At 40.2% G+C, this 20549-nt stretch overlaps 1 protein-coding gene across 10 annotated transcripts in view; it reads left to right on the top strand.

Moving 5' to 3' along the window:
* Positions 1-20549, top strand: part of MTUS2 (microtubule associated scaffold protein 2) — a 694372-nt gene that overhangs the window by 603381 nt on the left and 70442 nt on the right. The window contains exon 1 of one of the 10 annotated variants that reach the window (XM_031001405.3): positions 13250-13547. The exons of the other annotated variants lie outside the window; for them this stretch is intronic. Within the exon in view, the coding sequence (XP_030857265.1) occupies positions 13494-13547 (54 nt within the window). The 5' untranslated portion in view covers positions 13250-13493. Of the gene's footprint in view, positions 1-13249; positions 13548-20549 lie in introns of those variants that run through there. 10 annotated transcript variants of the gene reach the window in all.

Consider the following 20549-nt stretch of genomic DNA (forward strand, 5'->3'; position numbering starts at 1 on the left):
CATAATGGATTATGTTGAGGGTTTCTTAATCCACTTTATCCATTTTGAATCAAGAGTAGAAAAACTCCTTCATAAAGTTGGCTACTGTGTTTTTTGGAGCATAAATATTTATAAGTGTTACATCTTCATCATGATTTTGGCTTTCAGCATTAAAAGGTGCTAATTTTTGTTGTGTTTAACATTTTTAGTCTTGAATCCTTATTCGTTGGATATCAGATTGCTACCTCTGCTTTCTTGTTGTTTCCATTTTCCTGGAATTTCTTTATCTATCCATTTATAATTTGCCTTCTTAATCACTTTGTTTTATATATCTTGGATGTTGTATATAGTTGAGTCTTTTAAATTGTGAGCTGAACAGAAAATGTGTTTCTTTCCAATGGTGATTTTAGTCCATTAGATTTATTGATATAGCTGATATGTTTGGTCTGAGTCTACATAATGTTTTATAATTATATATATTATGCATATTTCTTGTGTTTCTTTTATCTGCTTTACTCTTCAATTATGAAAAATGAAATTTAAGAAGTTTGTTGTTGTTGTTCTAGTGGTTATCTTTATATTTGCACCTTTTTGAATGTCCATTGTCCCGTTTTCTTAGTTAACCTTTGAGCACCTAGCTGGCCAGATTTTATTTTATTTTAAGATGGAGTTTCACTCTTGTCACCCAGGCTGGAGTGGCACGATCTCAGCTTACTGCAACCTCTGCCTCCCATCAAGTGATTCTCCTGCCTCAGCCTCCCGAGTAGCTGGGATTACAGGCACTCACCGCCACACTCCACTAATTTTTTTTTTTTTTTTGTATCTTTAGTATGGACAGGGTGTCACCATGTTGGCCAGGCCGGTCTTGAACTCTTGACCTCAGGTGATCCACCTGCCTTGGCCTCCCAAAGTGCTGTAATTACAGGTGTGAGCCACCATGCCTGGCCACCAGTTTTTAATTGTATCTTCAACTCCCACCTGTTGCCTCTGCAACAACCAATGAACTTATTTTACTCTCTTTATTCTGTCTTCCATCCCTTAGCCAGTTTTTAATTGCATTATTTCTATTTGTCAAGACATATAGCATTTGTACATTAGTCTTCAACCTTCAATTTGACTTTTTGTCTTAGATCTATAATTATATATATAGCATATATATAGCACATATATATATAGCATATATATAGCACATATTATATATAGCATATATTTATATATGCTAATATCAGTCCTTTTGCTGAAAAATTTCCAGTCACCTATCAGGTGAAGAAAGCTCATACACTATCCAATGCCTCAAGAAAAAACTCACAGTTTCAAGATTCCCTAAGGTTTCGTGTGTTTCACACTTTGTCAGTAGCCTTGATACTTGGACAACTTAACTTTATATAAAATGAAGATCTATATTTTCTTTCATTGAGCTTTTTGTCTGTTTGTTTTTAAAATACTGCTCTATTTGTTGTCTTGCTCTGAATATCGAATATTTTTGCACTTATAATTAAGTGACCTTTTTGCCTAGAGGTTTTGTTTTGTTTTGTTTTGTTTTGTTTTCAGTCTCTGAATTCTAACAGGTTTAATAAGTCTTAGAGTTGCTATCTCTGGGTTAACTTTCCCAAGTACCCAGTGGGCCCTTTCAATAGTACGTTTCAATTATCTGAAAAGTTTTCTTATATTATAGTTTTAAGCATTTGTATTGGTCCATTTTGCAATGCTGTAAAGGAATACCTGAGGCTGGATAATTTATAATTTAGAGGTTTATGGCTCACAGTTCTGCAGGTTGTACAAGCATGGCACCTGCATCTGTTTGGCTTTGGGGGAGGACCTCAGGAAGCTTATAATCATGGTGGAAGGTGAAGGGGGAGCCAGTGCATCACATGGAGAGAAAGGGGGCAAGAGAGAGAAGAGTGAGGTGCAGGCTCATTAAATGACCAGCTCTCATGCAAACTCCTTAGCATGGGGAGGGCTTCAAGCCATTTATGAGAGATTCTTCCCCATGACCCATACACCTTTCACCAGGCCCCACCTTCAACATTGGGGACCACATTGCAACAGGAGATTTAGAGAGGGTGAAATCCAAACTATATCAGTATTGGTTTATTTTTTCTTTTCAGATAGTCTAATTATGTATTAATCCTTCTTTGTCTGTTTTCCATTTTCTCTGTTTTCCCTGTGACCTTTGATATTCTTTTATTTTTCTCATTTTTATGTTCTTGGTTGTTTTCCTACCTTTTAAAATGCCACTTAGTAAATTTTCATGTTAGTTTATCTTACTCTGGGCACCTTGTAATTTAATCTTCATTTTTGAGGTAACTTTGTCATTTTCTTTCATTGCTTTCCTAAATTAATCAACTCTTTATTATATTTTTATTCTTTGTCCATTTATATTATTCATTTTGTATTTTTTATTCAAGATCTTTTTTCATATCCCAAATGCCAGTTTTAGTACATTTAACTCATTTTGAATGTTCTTGCTTCATGGCTGTTTTCCTGGAAAAAATTTCAACAGTTGAGGTGTGTTGGATCTTATTTTCTAGCTCTTTGTAATAACTCTGTATCTGTTTATTCAGTTTTTTCGATTTATTTTTGCAGTATTGGTTTGCTTCTTAAGATTCCTAATTTGGTGCCTTTTGTCTTGGAACAAAGTCCAGACTTTTTAGTGGAGTTGGGGGGTAACTGGAACAAGGGATTTGTATCTTGATTTTTTGGTACTCTTTTGTCTTGCCTACATTTCCTGACCTGAGCTAAAACTCTGTTGATCACCTGACCTCCATAAGCCCCTGCTCTAACTGGTAAACCACAGCAATGTTTGGGGTCTCGGGAATTAGTGTCAGTTTAGAGCCAGTGCCCAATAGTCCTTGAAAAATATGATTATTTCTTTTCTCCCAATGAACAATTACCTCGGTAAAAGGCAATAGGTCCCCTAGAGGCTGGAAAAAAGATTACATTTTTCAGTAGAAATTTTCAGTAGTGTATTGGGGTCCTTGAGGAAGGGATTTCCTCAAGGATATCCAGCTTCCCCTTCATTCAAAGGGTTCTGAGTCTGTAAACTGGCCCAAGTCTGGGAATTAATTGAGTGGCCATGACTCTCTATGGTTAAGGTAGACTTTGTTCACTTGACCCAGAACTTTTCTGCTTATACAGATCAAGTAAGAATTTATTGGCTTCCTATCTATTTCACTTCTAGGAATATCATGATCAGCTAGCCAACTTCCGTAGTTCTGCATAAGTTAGACTATTCAGATTGCTGTTTGGACTCTGCTGTCTATGACAGTAACCATACCTATCTTGCCTTTAGCAGTCGAGTGCCTCCACCTGGCCCCGCTTCCCTAGGGTTCAGATACCCCCGCTGCATTTAGGTTTCCCAGTCCAGTTACTGTGAGGTCTGACTTACAGAGAAGAAGGATCACAGAGTTCTTCTAAGATGTTGGAGCTCCCTTCACAAATTTATTTCTCACAGTTGTGGTGAAATGTCCGCGTTCTAGACCCTCCCCGTGTGGGTGGGTAGGTCTCAAGTGACAAATCCACTCTGCCATGCCATTCTCTCTCAGCTTTTGAATCCCTTTCTCTACATTAAACCAAGACATGGCCAGCATGTTCAGTTCACTCACTATGGCTACCTTTTGGTCTGTGTTTCAGCCAGCCAAACTGTTAGAGCCCTTTTGGACTCCTCAAGCTGCAACATTAAATCAGAATCTCTGCTTAGTGAGCCCAGATCAGTAAATTCAGCCTGACCTAACTTTATCTTTCTTCCATCATTATTCCATACACTTAGTGTCCATCTTTACACATGTTGCTTGGAATTCTGCCTGTGTAAATTAGAAAAATCCAGTAGTTCCTTTGGAATGTCATAACCCTCCTCATGGGTCATACATTGTACCTCATCTTTAGGCACCTGCTGGGACTTGAGTCTCATTACAGGTCCAGAAGCAAAGAGGAGTGGCAGGGTGGATCCTGGGGAGAGTCAACGTAGTCTTGCACAGCACCTGCCTCAGGGGAGACCATTACAGTTTCCTCAAGTAGTGTGGGGTTAATCCCCTCAGAACAGAAGTGGAAAGACTGGAGGCGGAGAGGTTGATACCACTGATACCACTGAAGGTGCGAAGGCCATTTCCTCTGGGGTTAGGGTGGCCACTTCCATTGGAGGTGGGGAGACCAGTTCTGCCAGGGCTGAGGAGACCTCTTCCACTGGCAAAGAACACTCAGCAGAATCCATGTCCTCAGTTTCATCAGGGCCTTCCCACATGTCTCCATCCCAGTTCACGGGCTCCCATTCTTTCCAAAGCAGTGCTTTCACTTTAACAGTAGACAATAGCTACTGTTGCTGGGGTTCAACTTGTGTTGTCATTCAGCCAGTGGCAGAATGAAATTTTGTGTTTGAGTTTCAGCAATGTCAGCCCTGCAGTTAAAAGGATAAGGGTCTTCTTCAGGACACATGTAGAGGTTCTTAGGTTATTTACGCAACACTTGAGCTGGGAATTTGAATCCCTGAGATCATCCTTTTCTTGCCCTACTGTGTCTAGTGACATTAGGAGCAACCAGCCAACATCATTATGTTCATTAATTAAAAAAAAAATTGAAACTGTCATGTACAGAAGCAGCCTTGCTTCTTTTAAGTGGCTGATCAGTATCCAATGCTGATATTTTGCATCTTCCCATAAACAGTTCAGCTGTGGACTATCAGTGCTCTCTTTTCTACTGGAAATAGAGTCATTAGCATCTTCAAATTTAATCAAATTAGAAAACCATTCCAGAAACCTTATATAGTAGATAGTTTTATCTCCATCTTATAGAGAAGAAAACTGAGGCTCTGAGAGAGTTAAGTAACCTACCCAAAATCACCCAGCTGAAAATCAAAGTGAAATCTATCCTGATATCTATGTTGAAACCGCTCTTTTTTCTTTCTTCCTTTCTTTCTTTCTTTTCTTTCTTTTTTTTTTTTCTTTTTTTCGAGACAGAGTCTCACTCTGTCACCCAGGCCGGAGTGCAGTGGTGCGATCTCAGCTCAGTGCAACCTCTGCCTCTTGGGTTCAAGCAATTCTCCTGCCTCAGCCTCCCAAGTAGCTGGGATTTCAGGCCCCCGCCACCACGCCCGGCTAATTTTTGTATTTTTAGTAGAGAGAGGGTTTCACCATGTTGGCCGGGCTGGTTTCAAGCTCCTGACCTCAAGTGATCACCTGCCTCGGCCTCCCAAAGTGCTGAGATTACAGGTATGAGCCACTGCACCGAGCCTCCATTCTTTCTTTATAGCAAGAGTCACATTGTTTGTTGACTGATATTCAGCTTATGGTTCACTGGGATCATCCTTTCTATCTAACGTATGTCAAATAGACAGATGCACTTGGGGTCTCTGCCAGTTGCTTCCCATCCCTCTATCTGATTTTACGTATCAATTGTCCAATATTGTCCAACCTATTTATCTAGCTAGTAAAGATAATTTTGAATTTCACTTCTCTTATGAGAGTAGTCAGCTCCTCCGAATATACAGAAACTTAAGGAGGCTGCCTCTCCTGTAATCATCCTAGTCACTGACTTAAAAGGGAAAAACAGGGTACTGTCAAAGACTAACAGACAGGGAAGAAAAAGATTATCTTAACATCAGTAGCAACCTTCCTATTTGGGTATTACAGAAAAGTGAAATTTTTTTAGTTCTCTTTTGACAAGTATCTGAGAACATATCTCAGAGCAAAAACACATATGCCATTTCTCTTCTTTTTTCTCTCTTAATTTTCTAAATCCTGGTTATTACATCAAAGGTGCTTCAGAGCATCTATTGTCTGTGTGTGGATGATCGTAACTACCCATCATTCCCAGTTTAAAGATTTCTGTTTTCTATTTTTCCTTTGCAGCCCATTCCCACCTCATTAAAATCTAGATGGATTGTGTTTGGTAAAAGCTACACATATTTTCCTGGCCCTGGCAGTCCCCTTTGCTAAGATCCAGCCCTAAAGATCCTGCTCATATTTTAGATGCACGGAAAAAGGAGGGGTCTGGATGGAGGAACCCAAATAAACAGATGGTTGCCTTGACAATTTGTAAGAGACTCTTTCATGATCATTTTTCATGGTTTTCTCTTGAAATAAATAGTGAGACTGCGATACAATGTTTAACTCTTTGACCTCCTGCAAATGGTACCAAGGTTCACAAACTGCATAGAACACCAAAATGCCTCTGCCACAGAGCCACCTTCGGCTTTGACTCCTTCAAGGTCCCATCCTGCATTGCCCTAGGAAATGTTCATAGAGACCTATCTTCAAAGCAGATCATAGGTGTCCTGGGTGTAAACATGAGTGTGGCACAGCAAGGAGGCTGTGATACTTTGTGGAAGACAAAGGTAGACAATTATTATGATATCAGGCAGGAAATCCTGGGGCAAGAGCATATGGAATGCATGAAATCACAGAGAAAGGGAATTCACTCCAAATTGGAGGGTTGGGCAGAGCCCTGGAGGAGGTGAGGTGGTGCTAAGGAGTATTGGGGAGCAGAGTTTAAGCCAAGGAAACTTGAGCCTGACTAGGATGACGGAGGGCAGGGGAGGGAAAGGAATTCCAAGTTCAAGGAAGACAAAGAAACAGAACTAATAAAATTGAACATTTTAACATTGACCTGCATGTTTCTACTATGTCAGTTTTTAGGTTGTTTGTATATTTGTTTGTAAATGTACTTTTTATAAAGCATTGACATAGAGGCTCTTGCTCTAAGATAGAAAAATGTGGGGCAATTCCATTTATATGTTTGAATTTCCTTTTACATTTCCCTATGCCCAGATTCCTTATCCAGGTTATAACACAAGCCTGAAGTTCTACAGGCCTTGTAGATGGAAGGCTTCCAAATTACAGTGCAGTTAGTAAAGCGCAGTGGCTTAAGACATAAGCTTTAGAGTTAGACCCGAGTTCATGACCCCTCATAATCACTTCCTGGCTTTATGTACACCTGACAGGCTGTGCAACCTCAGAGCCTCATTTACTCATCTGTAAAATGGAGATGATAATAGTGCTTATCTCACAGAGTTTTGTGAGAGTTACATGAGATACAGTGCACAAGCCGTTAAGCACAGGGCCGGGCATCTGTTGTCGATCAGGTAGGTAATGCTTATCATTAGTTATTGCTCCAAAACACAGTGTTCGTAAAGTTTTCTCCAAGGAGACCCACCATTAGGCTTTCCTATGACTTTTCTAAATGTTTGTTGCTACTTCAATGCAAGAAAATATGCCAGGAGTAAAAATCACCGCAAACTTTTTTAAATATTGGGAGCCAAAATGTCCCAAATTTCATAAGCCTGTGAGGTCATGATTTCTTTTCTTTTCTTTTTTTTTTTTTTTTTTTTTTGAGGCGGAGTCTCGCTCTGTTGCTCTGTTGCCTGGGCTGAAGTGTAGTGGCATGATCTCAGCTTACTGCAACCTCTGCCTCCTGGGTTCAAGCAGTTCTCCTGCCTCAGCCTCCTGGGTAGCTAGGATTACAATTTTTAATAGAGACAGGGTTTCACCCTGTTGACCAGGCTGGTCTCAAACTCCTGACCTCAGGCGATACCTGCCTTGGCCTCCCAAAGTGCTGGGATTACAGGCGTGAGTCACCACGCCCAGCCCGTGGTTCCTTTTTATGCCAAATTACAACAGTCTAAACCTTCATTGTATTTGCCTTCAAGTTTAGTCTTTTTTCAGGTATCCAAGCATTTGGGTGTGTCCCTGGAGAATTTTTATTCAGAGGGGACCTCCCTATATGGCCCTTAGCTTGCTGCCATATTATCAGGACCAGTTTATCTCTCTCAAAATGAATTTCACTGAGTATTTTTCCTCTACCTGGAATTTAGGCCCCAGCCTCTGAAAGCTCCAAGAGAAGGAGTTGCTTCCTTCTCAGCCTAGCCCAAGGCCCCATGCTGATTTATTCAGTGATTTCTTCAAAGGACATTTTGTCTATGGGAAGGCTCACTTCCTTCAAAAGAAATCTCGCTCCCTTCAAGTGGCTCTCAAAAGACAACAAACAGCACCCATCGTTTGTGGTACCTAATTGTCATTGCCAGCTAGAAGGAACTAGGGCTCCTAGCAAGGATAGATGACTGCACAGCTGGAGGAGGAAATACATAAGATGAGCCTAGGATATCTTGTGTCAGGAAGCAAGGAAGGTAGACAAGTGAGTTGTGCTAAAAGGACAGAGGGACCAAAAAGAAGGGCTGCAGGCCAAAAAGGGGATACACTGAGCATCAAAAAACGGTAATTAGTGCAATGGACTAAAACGTATTGTGTATGTCAAAATAAAAACATGAGTTTATAATTTATAATGATGTTTTTAAAAGGTGAGAGGAAACAAACAACAATCTCAACAACAACCTCATTGGGTACCATTTCCACAGTCTTTATTCAGGAAATTGGCATGTAAGAGATGATTGGGCATTTATCCTGTCCTTCCTGTACAAACTACATTGCAGGAAATTAAAATTGCCCTAGTTGTACAAACATATAGTTAGATAGAATACGTTCTAGTGTTGGATAGCACGGTAGGGTGACTGTAGTTAACAGTAATTTTTTTTTTTTTTTTTTCTGAGATGGAGTCTCACTTTGTCACCCAGGCTACGATGCAGTGACACGATCTTGGCTCACTGCAACCTCAGCCTCCAGGGTTCAAGGGATTCTCCTACCTCAGCCTCCTGAATAGCTGGGATTACAGGTGCCTGCCACCATGCCTGGCTAATTTTTTTTTTTTTTTAGTAGAGATGGGGTTTCACCATGTTGGCTGGGCTGGTCTCAAACTCCTGACCTCAAAGTGATCTGCCCACCTCGGCCTCCATAAGTGCTGGGATCATAAGTGTGAGCCACCATGCCTGGCCAACAATAATTGATTGTATATTTCAAAATAGCTAGAAGATAAGATTTAGAATGTTCCCAACACAAAGAAATGATAAATGTTTGCAGTGATGGATATCCTAATTACCCCGATTTGATTATTACATGTTGTATGCATGTATCAAAATATAACATGTATACCCCATAAATATGTACAAATATGTATCAATTTAAAAATGTATATCAAAGAAGTCACCCCAGTTGAAGAAAAATTCTTTTTTTATATAAAAATTCCATCTAATAAATGCAAAAAGACAAAAATAATCAGAACATTACGTTGCAGTCCCCAGTGAAATAATTGATTCAGGTAATAATTATTAACAAATGAAGCCACTATATGAAAGGTTGATGGGGAACTTTACAGTGGAGATGAGACTATCACATCCTGATCCACTCTAGCTCACTAAAATTGGAACACCCAGACACGGTGTGCTTCCCGACAGAATGAAACATGAAGCACACAGCATCACCTCTGAGATGTTATCCCCAAAACTGAACTTGAATCTAACCCAGATTTGAGAGCTAAATTTCACTTAAAGGGATGCAGGAACAGGTGAAGTGACATTACAAAGAAACAAAGAGGCAAATCCAGCATGTAGGACATTCTACAGGGCGGCTGACCCAGTTTCTGAACAAGTCAATGGCATGGCAGCAAAAGGAGAGGAGGGGTGGGGATTGCTGTTCATAGGAGACCCAAGATACTTAAAACCTGATGTAATACATAGACCTAGTTTGGATCCTGATTCAAACAAAGAAACCAGGAAAATTTTTTTTTTAGAAACCAGCAAAATTTTTTTATGAGCTAGGTATTGGATACCAAGGAATTATTGTCACTTTTATTGTTTTAATGGCATTGTGGTTAGGTAACAAAATGTTCATAATTTTTAGCAATGCATACTGCAGCATGTAGGGTTTTGCTTAGAAAATACTTTAACCTAGAAATATTTTAACAGACCAGGTGCAGTGGCTCACACCTGTAATCCCAGCACTTTGGGAGGCCAAGGTGGGCAGATCACTTGAGGTAAGGAGTTTGAGACCAGCCTGGCCAACATGGTGAAACCCCATCTCTACTAAAATACAAGAATTACCTGGGCGTGATGGCACGCACCTGTAATCCCAGCTACTTGGGAGGCTGAGACAGGAGAATTGCTTAAACCTGGGAGGCGGAGTTTGCATTAAGCTGAGATGGCACCACTGCACTCCAGCCTGGGTGACAGAGTGAGACTCTGTCTCAACAAACAAACAAACAAACAAACAAACAAACAAACATACAAAAAAAAGAAATACTTTAACAAAGAAAAAAGAAAGACAAGGGACAAGTGAAAATAAGGTAACAGTCTTGGTAATTGCTGAATTGGGGTGATGGGTATATGAAGAAAAAGTAAAAAAATAAAAGTAAAAAAGGATAGATGAAACAAGTGTGCCAACACCTTGATGACGGTTGAACCTGGAAATAGGGATATGAAGACCTTTGGTATTTAGCTCTACTTTTCAGTATGTTTGAAATTTTTATAACATGTAAAGAAAACAAGGCACAATTCTACAACATGAATACATTTCTCAAAATCTGGGTCATGTGCACTGAGATCATAGTACATGTGCGATTTCACCAACATAGGAAGGACTGGACTACGGAAGTGCCGTGCCCTTCAGTGCCCTCTGTGCCCAAGAAGAGAAGCTGAAAATCGCCTCTCTTTGTGTGGTTCCTCCAGTCTCACGCTAATCTCCTGTGAGCAACTGGTTAGCAAGGGCTATCATACATCTCCTAAGAATAAGAAGTAATTTTCTAGTATAGAGCACTCTAAACTCTAATTTAGAATAAAACTGTTTCCTAAAGGGAACTATCTGCAGGAAGACGACTGAGCTGGAAGAAAGCATTCTTTAAATCAATGTAGGGAGCTTAGTTAGCTTTGCAGGCCTTCCCACCCCACCTGGCTCTGTCCACAATAGGGCTTTGCTCTGTCTTGATTTAATCCATACCTGCAGCTCAGGAGCTGTTTGCCTCAGGATAAATGCGAGCTACCACTTCTCTTTTAGAAAAACTGTGATAAAATATAACAAAAGATTCGCCATCTTAACTATTTTTGAGTGTACAGTTTATTGTTAAGTACACATGATCCTCAGCTTACAACAGGGTTATGACAATGCACTTTCAACTTAACGGTATTTTCAATTTACGAGGGATTTATCCTGCTTTAGCCCCGTTGTAAGTCAAGGAGTTTTCTGAATGTGTTACGCCATCGTAAAGTGGAACAGTCATAAATGGAACCATCATAAGTGGGGAACAGTCTGTATATTCGCATTGTAGTGCGAATCCAGAACTCTTCATCTTCTAAGACTAAAACTCTGTATTCATTCAACAATTCCCTACTTCTCTCTGTCCCCAGCCCTTGGCAACCACCATTCCACTTTCTGTCTCTGTGAATTCGACCACTTTAGGTACTTCATATAAGTGGAATCGTACAGTATTTGTCCTTTTGTGACTGGCTTATTTCACTTAACATGATATCCTCAAGTTTCATTCATCCTAAGACGAATTTAGATGAGTTAGGCTTGTTTTGTAGCACGTGTCAGATTAGTTAGGCATGTTTTGTAGCACCTGTCAGAATTTCCTTCCTTTTTAAGGCTGACTAATGTTCCACTGCATGCATACACCACGTTTTGTTTATCCATTCCTCTGTTGGTGGATGTTCTGGTTGCTTCCACCTTTTGGCTATTGTGAATAATGCTGCTATGAGCGTGGGGGTATACTAAGCCACCGCTTTTTGCAACATAAAGTTTTTCTCACAGATTTCAAAAGCCCTAGGAACAGCTTTCAGCCCAGGTTTGAGCTCAAGGTACTGTGAGCTTCTTTCCCTCTGAGAGGTCTGCCCAAGCTCACTGCCAAGGAGCATTAGCCCAAGTGAGCAGGAGGGAGCTCTGGACCTCACAACATCACAGAGCCCAGATGGGGGTCCCTGCCTTTTCCCTGGCACACTTTGTTTTAAAACAGTAAAAATAAAACATGCTCATGAGAGGGTAAAAAGTGGACATTCACTCCCTCCTGTTTTCCATTCCTTAAGTGTCGGCTGCTATTCCATGAATGTGTGAGTCTTTCCAAAGCTTTATTCCAAACATATGCAAATGTGTACGTTTGCTTTGTTTTTTTATAAAACTTTGCTTTCTCAGTCAACAATGTATATCATCTTTCCGTATAATAGAAAGGCATTGAAAATCTAAAATATTCCACATTTTTATGCTGTTACCAACGATGCTGAATTGAAGATCCTTATGCATACAAGCTTGTGTATTTATGTGAATATTATTATAGCATAGACATGCAAATGTTGGGTCAAGGTGTGCGTACATTCAATATTTTGATAGGTACAGCCAAGTCGCCTTCCTGAAGGATTATGCTAATTTACCTGTTAGCTTTAAAGAAAGGTTTCCGTTTATTCTTTCAAGTTTAAGGCAAACATTCCAGTCTGTTCCTATTTGATCACTAAATACTTGCCTTTCTCTGAGCCTATACTACTTAATTAAAATCCGCTTGGAAAATCTCAGTTAAGTTAGTAAAATCATCTAGTTTTAACAACTATTGTCTGTTTACAGCCTTAGGCAATTTAGTGGGCAAAACTGTAATTGTGTATTTCTAAACATGAGAAATTTTCAAGATTTCTCCTCTGAGGGGTATCAGGGCATATAAAATCAATCATGTAAATATTTGCTGCTTTTACTTTCAGGATTACACAAATATATTTTTAAATACCAAGTCTTTTTTGAGAAAACAAAAACAAACATTTGCTCCCTGATTCCTTTTCTGATTTTTAACTGTGTGAAAAACTAGAAAGATCAAGTCCTTCAAGGCTTTTATGCCAGTTTGCCTAGGAGAGATACCTGCCCCAAGCCCCAATTTTATTTACTCAAGCCAGTTGAATGGTGTGTGTATGTCAGCCTAGGCAAACGACTTCACAGTTATATTTTAAATATGAAGATTTCATCAAATAAGGCAAAAAAATTGTTCATGGCATGCAAATTAGAAAATGAGAAATTGGCGGTTCCCATTAGCAACAAATATTCTGAGAAGAGTTTCATGGGAGGAGAGGCCATATACATCACGTTTATAAATATTTTTACTTCCCAGAAAAATAGGAGCTAGGATTGCAGCAGAGCCAAGCCCTGGCAGCCCTTTCGGGCGTCCCCAGACAGTGCCCTGAAGCCCAGGCTCGCCTTTTGTGCTTCCTGCGTCCGCTCCAGGCGTGTCTGCGCGGTGCGGACGCGCATCCCCGCCAGGGGAGGGCTGGGAGCGGCCTCGCACCCAGCGGAGAGCAGGCTGTCCTTTTAGGGAGCCGGCATTGGTAAATGCTCTGTGGTTATGCGACTATTGATTTGCCTCACCCTGAGGATTCCAGTGGCAAAGTGACCCTCCCTCCTGCCTGTCCCCTCCCTTCCTGGCTCCTGCCCGCCCTCCCTCCCGCAGCAGCAAGATCTGATCGCTGCTGCCCTGCTCTCCTCCTCCTCTCATTCCTCTGCCTCCTGGATTCCTGAAGTTTAGGAGAAATAAGGTAGCCAAGGGAACCACATGGAAGTTGTGACAGCTCCCAGCGGCGCGCCCCTTTCGTGTGTGCCGGTACCTCGGCTTAGGAGTTGCCCGCTGACACCTTGAATGAAGGAGGTCCCCTTGCCAGCCAGCCTGCCGGGATGGGCCATTGCTGCTGCAAGCCTTATAACTGCCTTCAGTGCCTGGACAAGACGGTACTTTGCCTTCCCTCTCTCTTCTTCCCCCTCCTCCTTTGCAAGGGCAGAGAGAAAGCCATGAGCCAGCCACCTCTGTGCCTGTCCCCCTAGCATGCGTGTGCGCTTTGTTGGTGAACAGGAGGCTCCCTTTACTCGTTCCAATGTGCTGAATTGTGAGTGGTGTTCACAGAAACATTTGGTCTCACATACTCTGCAGTGCCTTACATAATTCTGTATTCCTGCAGTCTCAAATGTAACTGTTGCATTTTCCTGAAATAGTAGGATTCTGCTCCAACATCTTGAAATCAAAACTGCCAAGAGATCTTTGGAATATTCTTAATGCATTTTAATGTACCTGTGAAACCTAAGACGTTCCGCTGGGGAATTTAGATTAGTTAGGCATGTTTTTCTTCGCCAAGTGCTAACTTTGAAAGTTTACCACTGTTTTTTCAAAACAACACTCATTCTTGTAATTTACATTCTTCACATCAGAGAAGAAAGCACACAGTATAGTTGTTCTCTCTGTACTTCTTTGCATCACAGAGAGATGAATAAACATAGAAGTGAAAACTTAAAAAGCCAGAGAGAGTCTGAGGGTGTGTTCAAGTCTTCACAGGAGAAAAATTCACAGCCAGGGAACTGAAAATAGAGTGTGCATGAGAATTATATAGCAATTCCAACACAAAGCCTTTCTTTGCTTTTGACATTTGCCTACTCTTGTGAGCTAGCAGAGGGATTAGGATATGCTTTTAATTTCATTACTAGAAATCTGTTGGCAAGAACTCTTGTCTCTGTGAGATATTTTATTGTCATGCATGTTTGGATTTCTACAAGATGCATGAAATGGATTTCACAATTGAATTGTTGAAATTGCCTTCTTCCTACTCATGTGGACATCAGCTATCTAGATAGCTTGAGGTATGTGACCAGGAGAAGGAAAATATATGGCTTAATATACATGCTCATCAAAAAGCGGTCACTTGGGAGCATCTTAGTTACCAGTCTGCTTATGAACTTTGACCTAAAGTAGGGTTACTTACCACCTAGGAAAATTAAACTGATACCTTAAAAGTCACTTACTAGTTTTGCTCCAATAGAAATAACTACTTCGGTGGATTTGGCTTTGCTACCATGAGTATGAACTAAAATATTTATATACACATTTATGTGCTTTTAACAAAAAGAAATATAAAGCATTTGCGCTCAATTGTCTGCACATCTAACACTGAAGTGATTAAGCCTTTTGCGAAGTGGTCACAAAAGAGTATTGAAGACTTACAACAATAGTTACAATAAAAGGGAAAGATTTGCTACATGTAAAACAGTATTATAAATTTCATATTTCTAAATCCTAATGCAAAAGTTTTAGAAATAGAGGCTGTAATATGGAGGACTTTTGGTTTGAGAAAGTATGTTTCAAAGGGAATCTGTTTCCCTATTTTGTTTTAAATTGTTTCCCTATTTTGTTTTAAATCAAGTTCTTGAAAATGATTATCCCTATGTCATTCTTGAATTCAGAGATTGTGGAAGATAATTTAATGTTACTTCATCTCTTTAGCAGTATGATGTTTAAGTAACTTTCCAGTGTTTTAGCTTTGAAACTTCCAGTTCTATACAAATTATTTTTTACTGATGAAAACTTTAAAACTTACACTGCTTTTACCAGCTTTTTCATTATGTTCACACCTACATTTCTTGTCTTTTCTTTGCTATATTTCAGAATAGTATTCCCATTTGAAGTTTTGTACATATATTTTCACAGGTGCTCTTTTAATGAATTGAGGACTTTCTTTTTAAATTAAAAAACACATTGTTTTATGTAGTTGCCTACTTTGCAGAATAACTTCACAGGCAGTATGCCAAAATCATTTATTTAATTGATAGTTACCTATTGGGCCAGGTATTGTATACTAGGAGCATGATAGGATTCCATTCCAACTTCAAACTCTAGAAATCAGAATTCCCAAATCCCACAACAAAGTTCTTCAATCTGTTAATCAACTCTAACAACCCCAATAATGTTGATACACAGTTTAAAAGAGGCCTGGTAAAATTGTTGATAGAGTTGTTTCTGATTACCTTAACCTAGCTTAATAAACCTTAAAACAATAAATATCTCCTCAGAACTTCATATAGATCAAAATAGCAAACTTCATTTTGAGAAATCAAAACAATTTAACAGTTTGATCATAGTGCAGCTAAAGCTGTTCTGAAAAACATGGTGGGACAATTAAAGATACTTTTAAAGTAATCAGTTTCAGAGATCTGACTGAAAACTGAATATCAACTAAAAATTATGAATATGAGGGTGCTTATTTAGCATTAATTTATTAGGGGAAACTGGAATCTTGCCTAGAGTATATAATGAAAAAAATTGTTAAGTGAACAAATTGTTTAAAAGCTGTTTGTGCTTATGTATTTCCAACTTATAAAGACCTATCCATTGGAAATATTTATTACTGGTTTACTCTGTGCCTTGTTACTATTGGGACCATCAAATAATTCTTAAAAGGCATGGCCGGCCCTTATGTAGTTTACCGACAATTGGTTTGGTTGTATTTCTACCTTTTCCAGAGAACTTATAAGTGGGTAGGCAACAATAACACACACAGAACAATTAAACATTAGCACAAGACTGGAGTATAATTAAGTGAAAGTTATGTGATACTGACCATACCTGTTTCTGGAATTTAGTGAAAGGAGAAGTCAGGCTAGAACCATAGGCAAGGTTTCTTGGCAAAAGTGGAACATGAATTACCCTTTGAAGAATGGGTGGAATTTTATTAAACTAAAGAGAAGGAATGTATTCCAAGCAAGGAGCACATAAGGAAAGGTCTTTTAGCCTCATTTTATGAAACATGAGAGGGGCAACCTCATGGTAAACACAGTGGGAGATATGGTGCATAGGGAGTGTGGGGAAATTTCCAGCATGAAAGCCAGACCCAGGTTTTTTGTTGGTTGATATGTTTTTTGTTTTGTTTTGTTTGAGATAGGGTCTCGCTCTGTCACCCAGTCTGGAGTGCAGTGGTGTGATCATGGCTCACTATAAACTTGAACTCCCAGACTCAAACAATCTTCCCACCTCAGCTTCCCAAGTAGCTGGGACCACAAGTGTGCACCACCACGCTCAGCTATTTTTTTTTGGCAGAGCTGGGGTCTCACTATATTGCCCAAGTTTGTCTCAAACTTTTTGGCTCAAGTGATCCACCCACCTCGGCCACCCAAAATGTTGGGATAATAGGTGTGAGCCACCATGCCTGGCCAAAGACCCAGGTTTTTAAACTTGAGCTAAATAAAAAGTAGGGATCTATCTTGGGCTTTTGAGCAGAGATGCAGTCTGTAGAAAGACTCGTCCACAGGTATTTGAAAGGAATGATATGACCCAGATGGATCCCAAAGGGCCCATTCACCTACAGACTCAACCTGGTCCAGGATGAAGCTAGGAGCTCTACATGCACAGAAACTCCTTATCCATAACCTTCCTGAGCTGATGATTGTTAGAATTGTTGAGTTATTAAGAGGAATAAACTAGATGTATAAACTATAATACGAGCTTCCTTTTTGACAATACGAAATATAACTGACAAGCAAACAATAACAAGCCTGATAAACATGTTATTTCTTTTTAGAGTCAAAAGTCTAGCTCATAAGAAGCCTTGATGCGAATGGAATCTGAGCCAGTGAGTTGCTCTGTAAGAATCTGGTGGCCTCAAAGCCTTCTGGGCTCATCTCCCATATCCCCGCTCCCCTGAAATGTTCCTGGCCCTGGTGACTGCCTTTCCTAAGCTCCCTTCACTGTCCAACTCCTCTTGTAATGGACCTGTTATTCCTCAGACCATGTTATAGATTCAGTCCAACAGCAACACTTGCTGGTTTAGGTATGGTCCTGTCCCTTTAGGGGTTAATTTGCATATCTCTACCCTAGCCTTGATTCTAATCTCAGAGGCTAGTCTTATTTACCTTGTCTGTAAATTCTTGACAGGGGTGGGAGTTGGGAGAGGCACCTCACTGTTCCTCCCAGGTATGTGTATGTGCTCTGACAGTAATAAATTTGGGAGGGTTATTAGAGGAAGATAGAATCCAGAAGGATCAAGAAACTTCTTAAGTGATACACAAATGGATTAAAACGCAGGCAACTGGCTAATTCTCCTTTCTCCTGCACTTACTCTGAGACCAGAATTTCCCAGCATGACTTCTTTGGATCAGCATTTCTTCTCCTTGGCCCCATTAATCTCTGTCCTTTGCCATTGTTCATTAGTAATCCAGGTATGGTGTGATATTCCCTTATTAACTACAGCCTCTTGGGAAAGCTAGATGTCTTTTTACCCAGTGACTCTTCCCCACATGCACAAAGGCAAAGGCTGAAATTATGCATTTGTAGTCATTTTGATTTCTTCTAATACACGGTATGACTTTGCTCATTTTTCATACAAGTAGACACTGAAATTTATTGAAGAGTATTAAATGGGAAGGATACTTTGTTTCTGACAAGCCTATATGAAATTTCATTTCACAGCAGAAAAGCAGATCATTATACAAAAACACAGAGGCCCTAGTGTTAATTATATGTGGAAGAAATAATACTTATTGATTAACTCAAGGCATGCTATCAGTGCTGCTTTAAAGCTATAATAACTGAAATGAAAAACAAAAGGTCAATCCACCTCCTATGGGATTTTTCCACAGAGCTATTATATATTATGGATCTGGCCAATCTTCATAGTATTAGTATTGAAAACGAGTGCGATAGCCACAAAAGGTGGTATGAAAACAGCTCAGATACTTGTATTTTGTTGCTGTTTCCTTGCAGCTGGTTCATTTTGAAATACAAAAGAGAGTGTTTTCCTATGAAGATGAAGTTCTACCATGTTGATTTTAAACCCTAATTTAAACTCATAGAGCCCTACGTAAAAAGCAATAATGTTTCTGAGAAGCGTAAAAAAACCTTTAACCTTATTGCAATTTAGTGTGCATGTGTGCCACGTTTGAATTTTTTAAATTCACAATTTTAAAAGATCTGGAGGTTTCATCAAATACCAGAATTCTGTAGCTCTCTTATTTAATTTCCTGTTGTGGTTCGATGGTTTAGCTTGGGAAAAAATGGCCCAGCTCACAGGGTTGGATTTTCCTGATCCGCACGGATTTCAGAGCAGGCTAAAAATATAGGAAAGATTATTTGGGAGTCTTTGGGCTTACGTGTATATTTTTTAATTTACATATATATGTATTTTCTTTTTTAAAAAAAATCAGGTGGGGAAGAAGGAGCTGATGAAAATGCTCAAATCTGCAGTGAGTTTGATGAAATTGTCCTCAGTACCCCATGTAGCCAACCAAGAATTCCTGCAGGGAATTTCATAGACCAGAGGCAGAAAGTTAGAGGGAAAAGGGGCCCATCTGATGGGCTGAGAGAGGTTCCTAAAAAGTCCCAGATGCTGTTTTGCCTGGGGTGCTCTCTGCATATGCTGCTGCTCTCCGTTTAAATCTCCAAGACAGCCTTGCCCTGCTGGGTTAGATCACAGTGTTCTGTAATTGTTCATCCATTTACTGACTCTCTGGACGTCAAGCTTCTTGAGAGCAGAAATGTCTGCCAGGCACATAGTAGGCACTCAGTGAGTATGTGTTATTTGGTATACATTTCCTATTTCTGGATGAACTGGGGTGAAAGCACCTCAGATTTACCCAGCGTTCAGTTTTAGTAGTAAATAGCTGTTCTGTTGGTTTCTAATTTGAGGAGTGGCACAGGTGGCTGATGCCCAAGCATAGAATCACACGGATGATGCTAACAAGGACGGGCGTTTTCACTTCCCATTACCACCAGCTTCACGGGGTAGCATCAACCATCAGAAGAGATAACGCCCATTGACCACACATGTTAAAATAACAGAGTATGGCAGGCTTGCCTGGGCTTTGGCCACACATCTGATTGCTTGAGGTTAATGGGATGATTAGTGGGTTGTCTGCTTTGCAAGGCTGCTCTAGCAAGGAAAAGTGAAAGGCAGTATCCCCGCGAGTTTGCGAAAAGTCTTAGATTGGGAGCCATATCTAAAAAGAAGTGGAGGCTCCACTGTAGCAGACTTGCAGGGGTATGTTTCAGGCAAGACGTACGGGGAGTGAGTTGGATGTTTCATGGGAGTAGCTTGTCTTGCATTCCATCTGTGAATAAGAGATAGACCACGCCAGAATGAATGGAGAACTCAGCGTGCAAAGGAGAGCGGTACATGAACAAATGAAAGAGGTAACTAAGAAGAAACAGCTGCTGTTTGGGGGCTTAGATAAATGTTCTTAAAGTGTCAATTTCCAGTTAAGCCTGTCATAGAATAAACAGAATTTTAGAGGAGTGGCTTCATTAGGCTTTGCAATTTCTGGACTATATCACCAGGGCAGTTTGGATGATTAACACTGAGTTCTATTTTTAGCCCTCTTGAGTGAAAACAGGAGCTCATGTACTTGGCACTCATTAGGAATTTTCCACTCATCCCCCATTTAGAGAGGCACTGATCTAACCCTGGGCCCTTAGAGGAGGCCTTGATCATATTTCAGTCAACCCACAGTGTCATCACCCAGACCAGGCATAGTTTGGGGAATGGAGGGGAGTAATGACTTGAGATCCTTTCCAAGGGAGTCCCGGGTGTTCAACAGAACCTAAGGGCCTTGCAAGATCACACTGGATTCTGTTGAACCTTGATGGATGGAGGAATAACTTTTTGAGGCAAAGAGCAGTAAATGGAAGATTCCTTTAAGTTCACTCTTGCCTAAGGAACAGTGTTCCTGCAGTCACAGCTATTGACTCATTTCATTGCAGGGTGGCACTACGTCATTCTGGTTTGGCTTGCAGGAAGCAAAAAGTAACTTACTTTATGCAGAGGATTCATAAATTAGAAGAGTTGATATCATTTCAAAAACAAGCACTTATGGAGGAAGGGCTGTCGCCAAACTGCGCAGGCTGGCCTCAGCGAGCCAGAGCAGAGCTGTGCCAGCATCTTCAGCAGCAACATATTCAGAGGTCATCAGATGGCATCC

Source organism: Gorilla gorilla, chromosome 14 (genome assembly GCF_029281585.2).
Source record: "Gorilla gorilla gorilla isolate KB3781 chromosome 14, NHGRI_mGorGor1-v2.1_pri, whole genome shotgun sequence".
Taxonomy (NCBI): domain Eukaryota; kingdom Metazoa; phylum Chordata; class Mammalia; order Primates; family Hominidae; genus Gorilla; species Gorilla gorilla.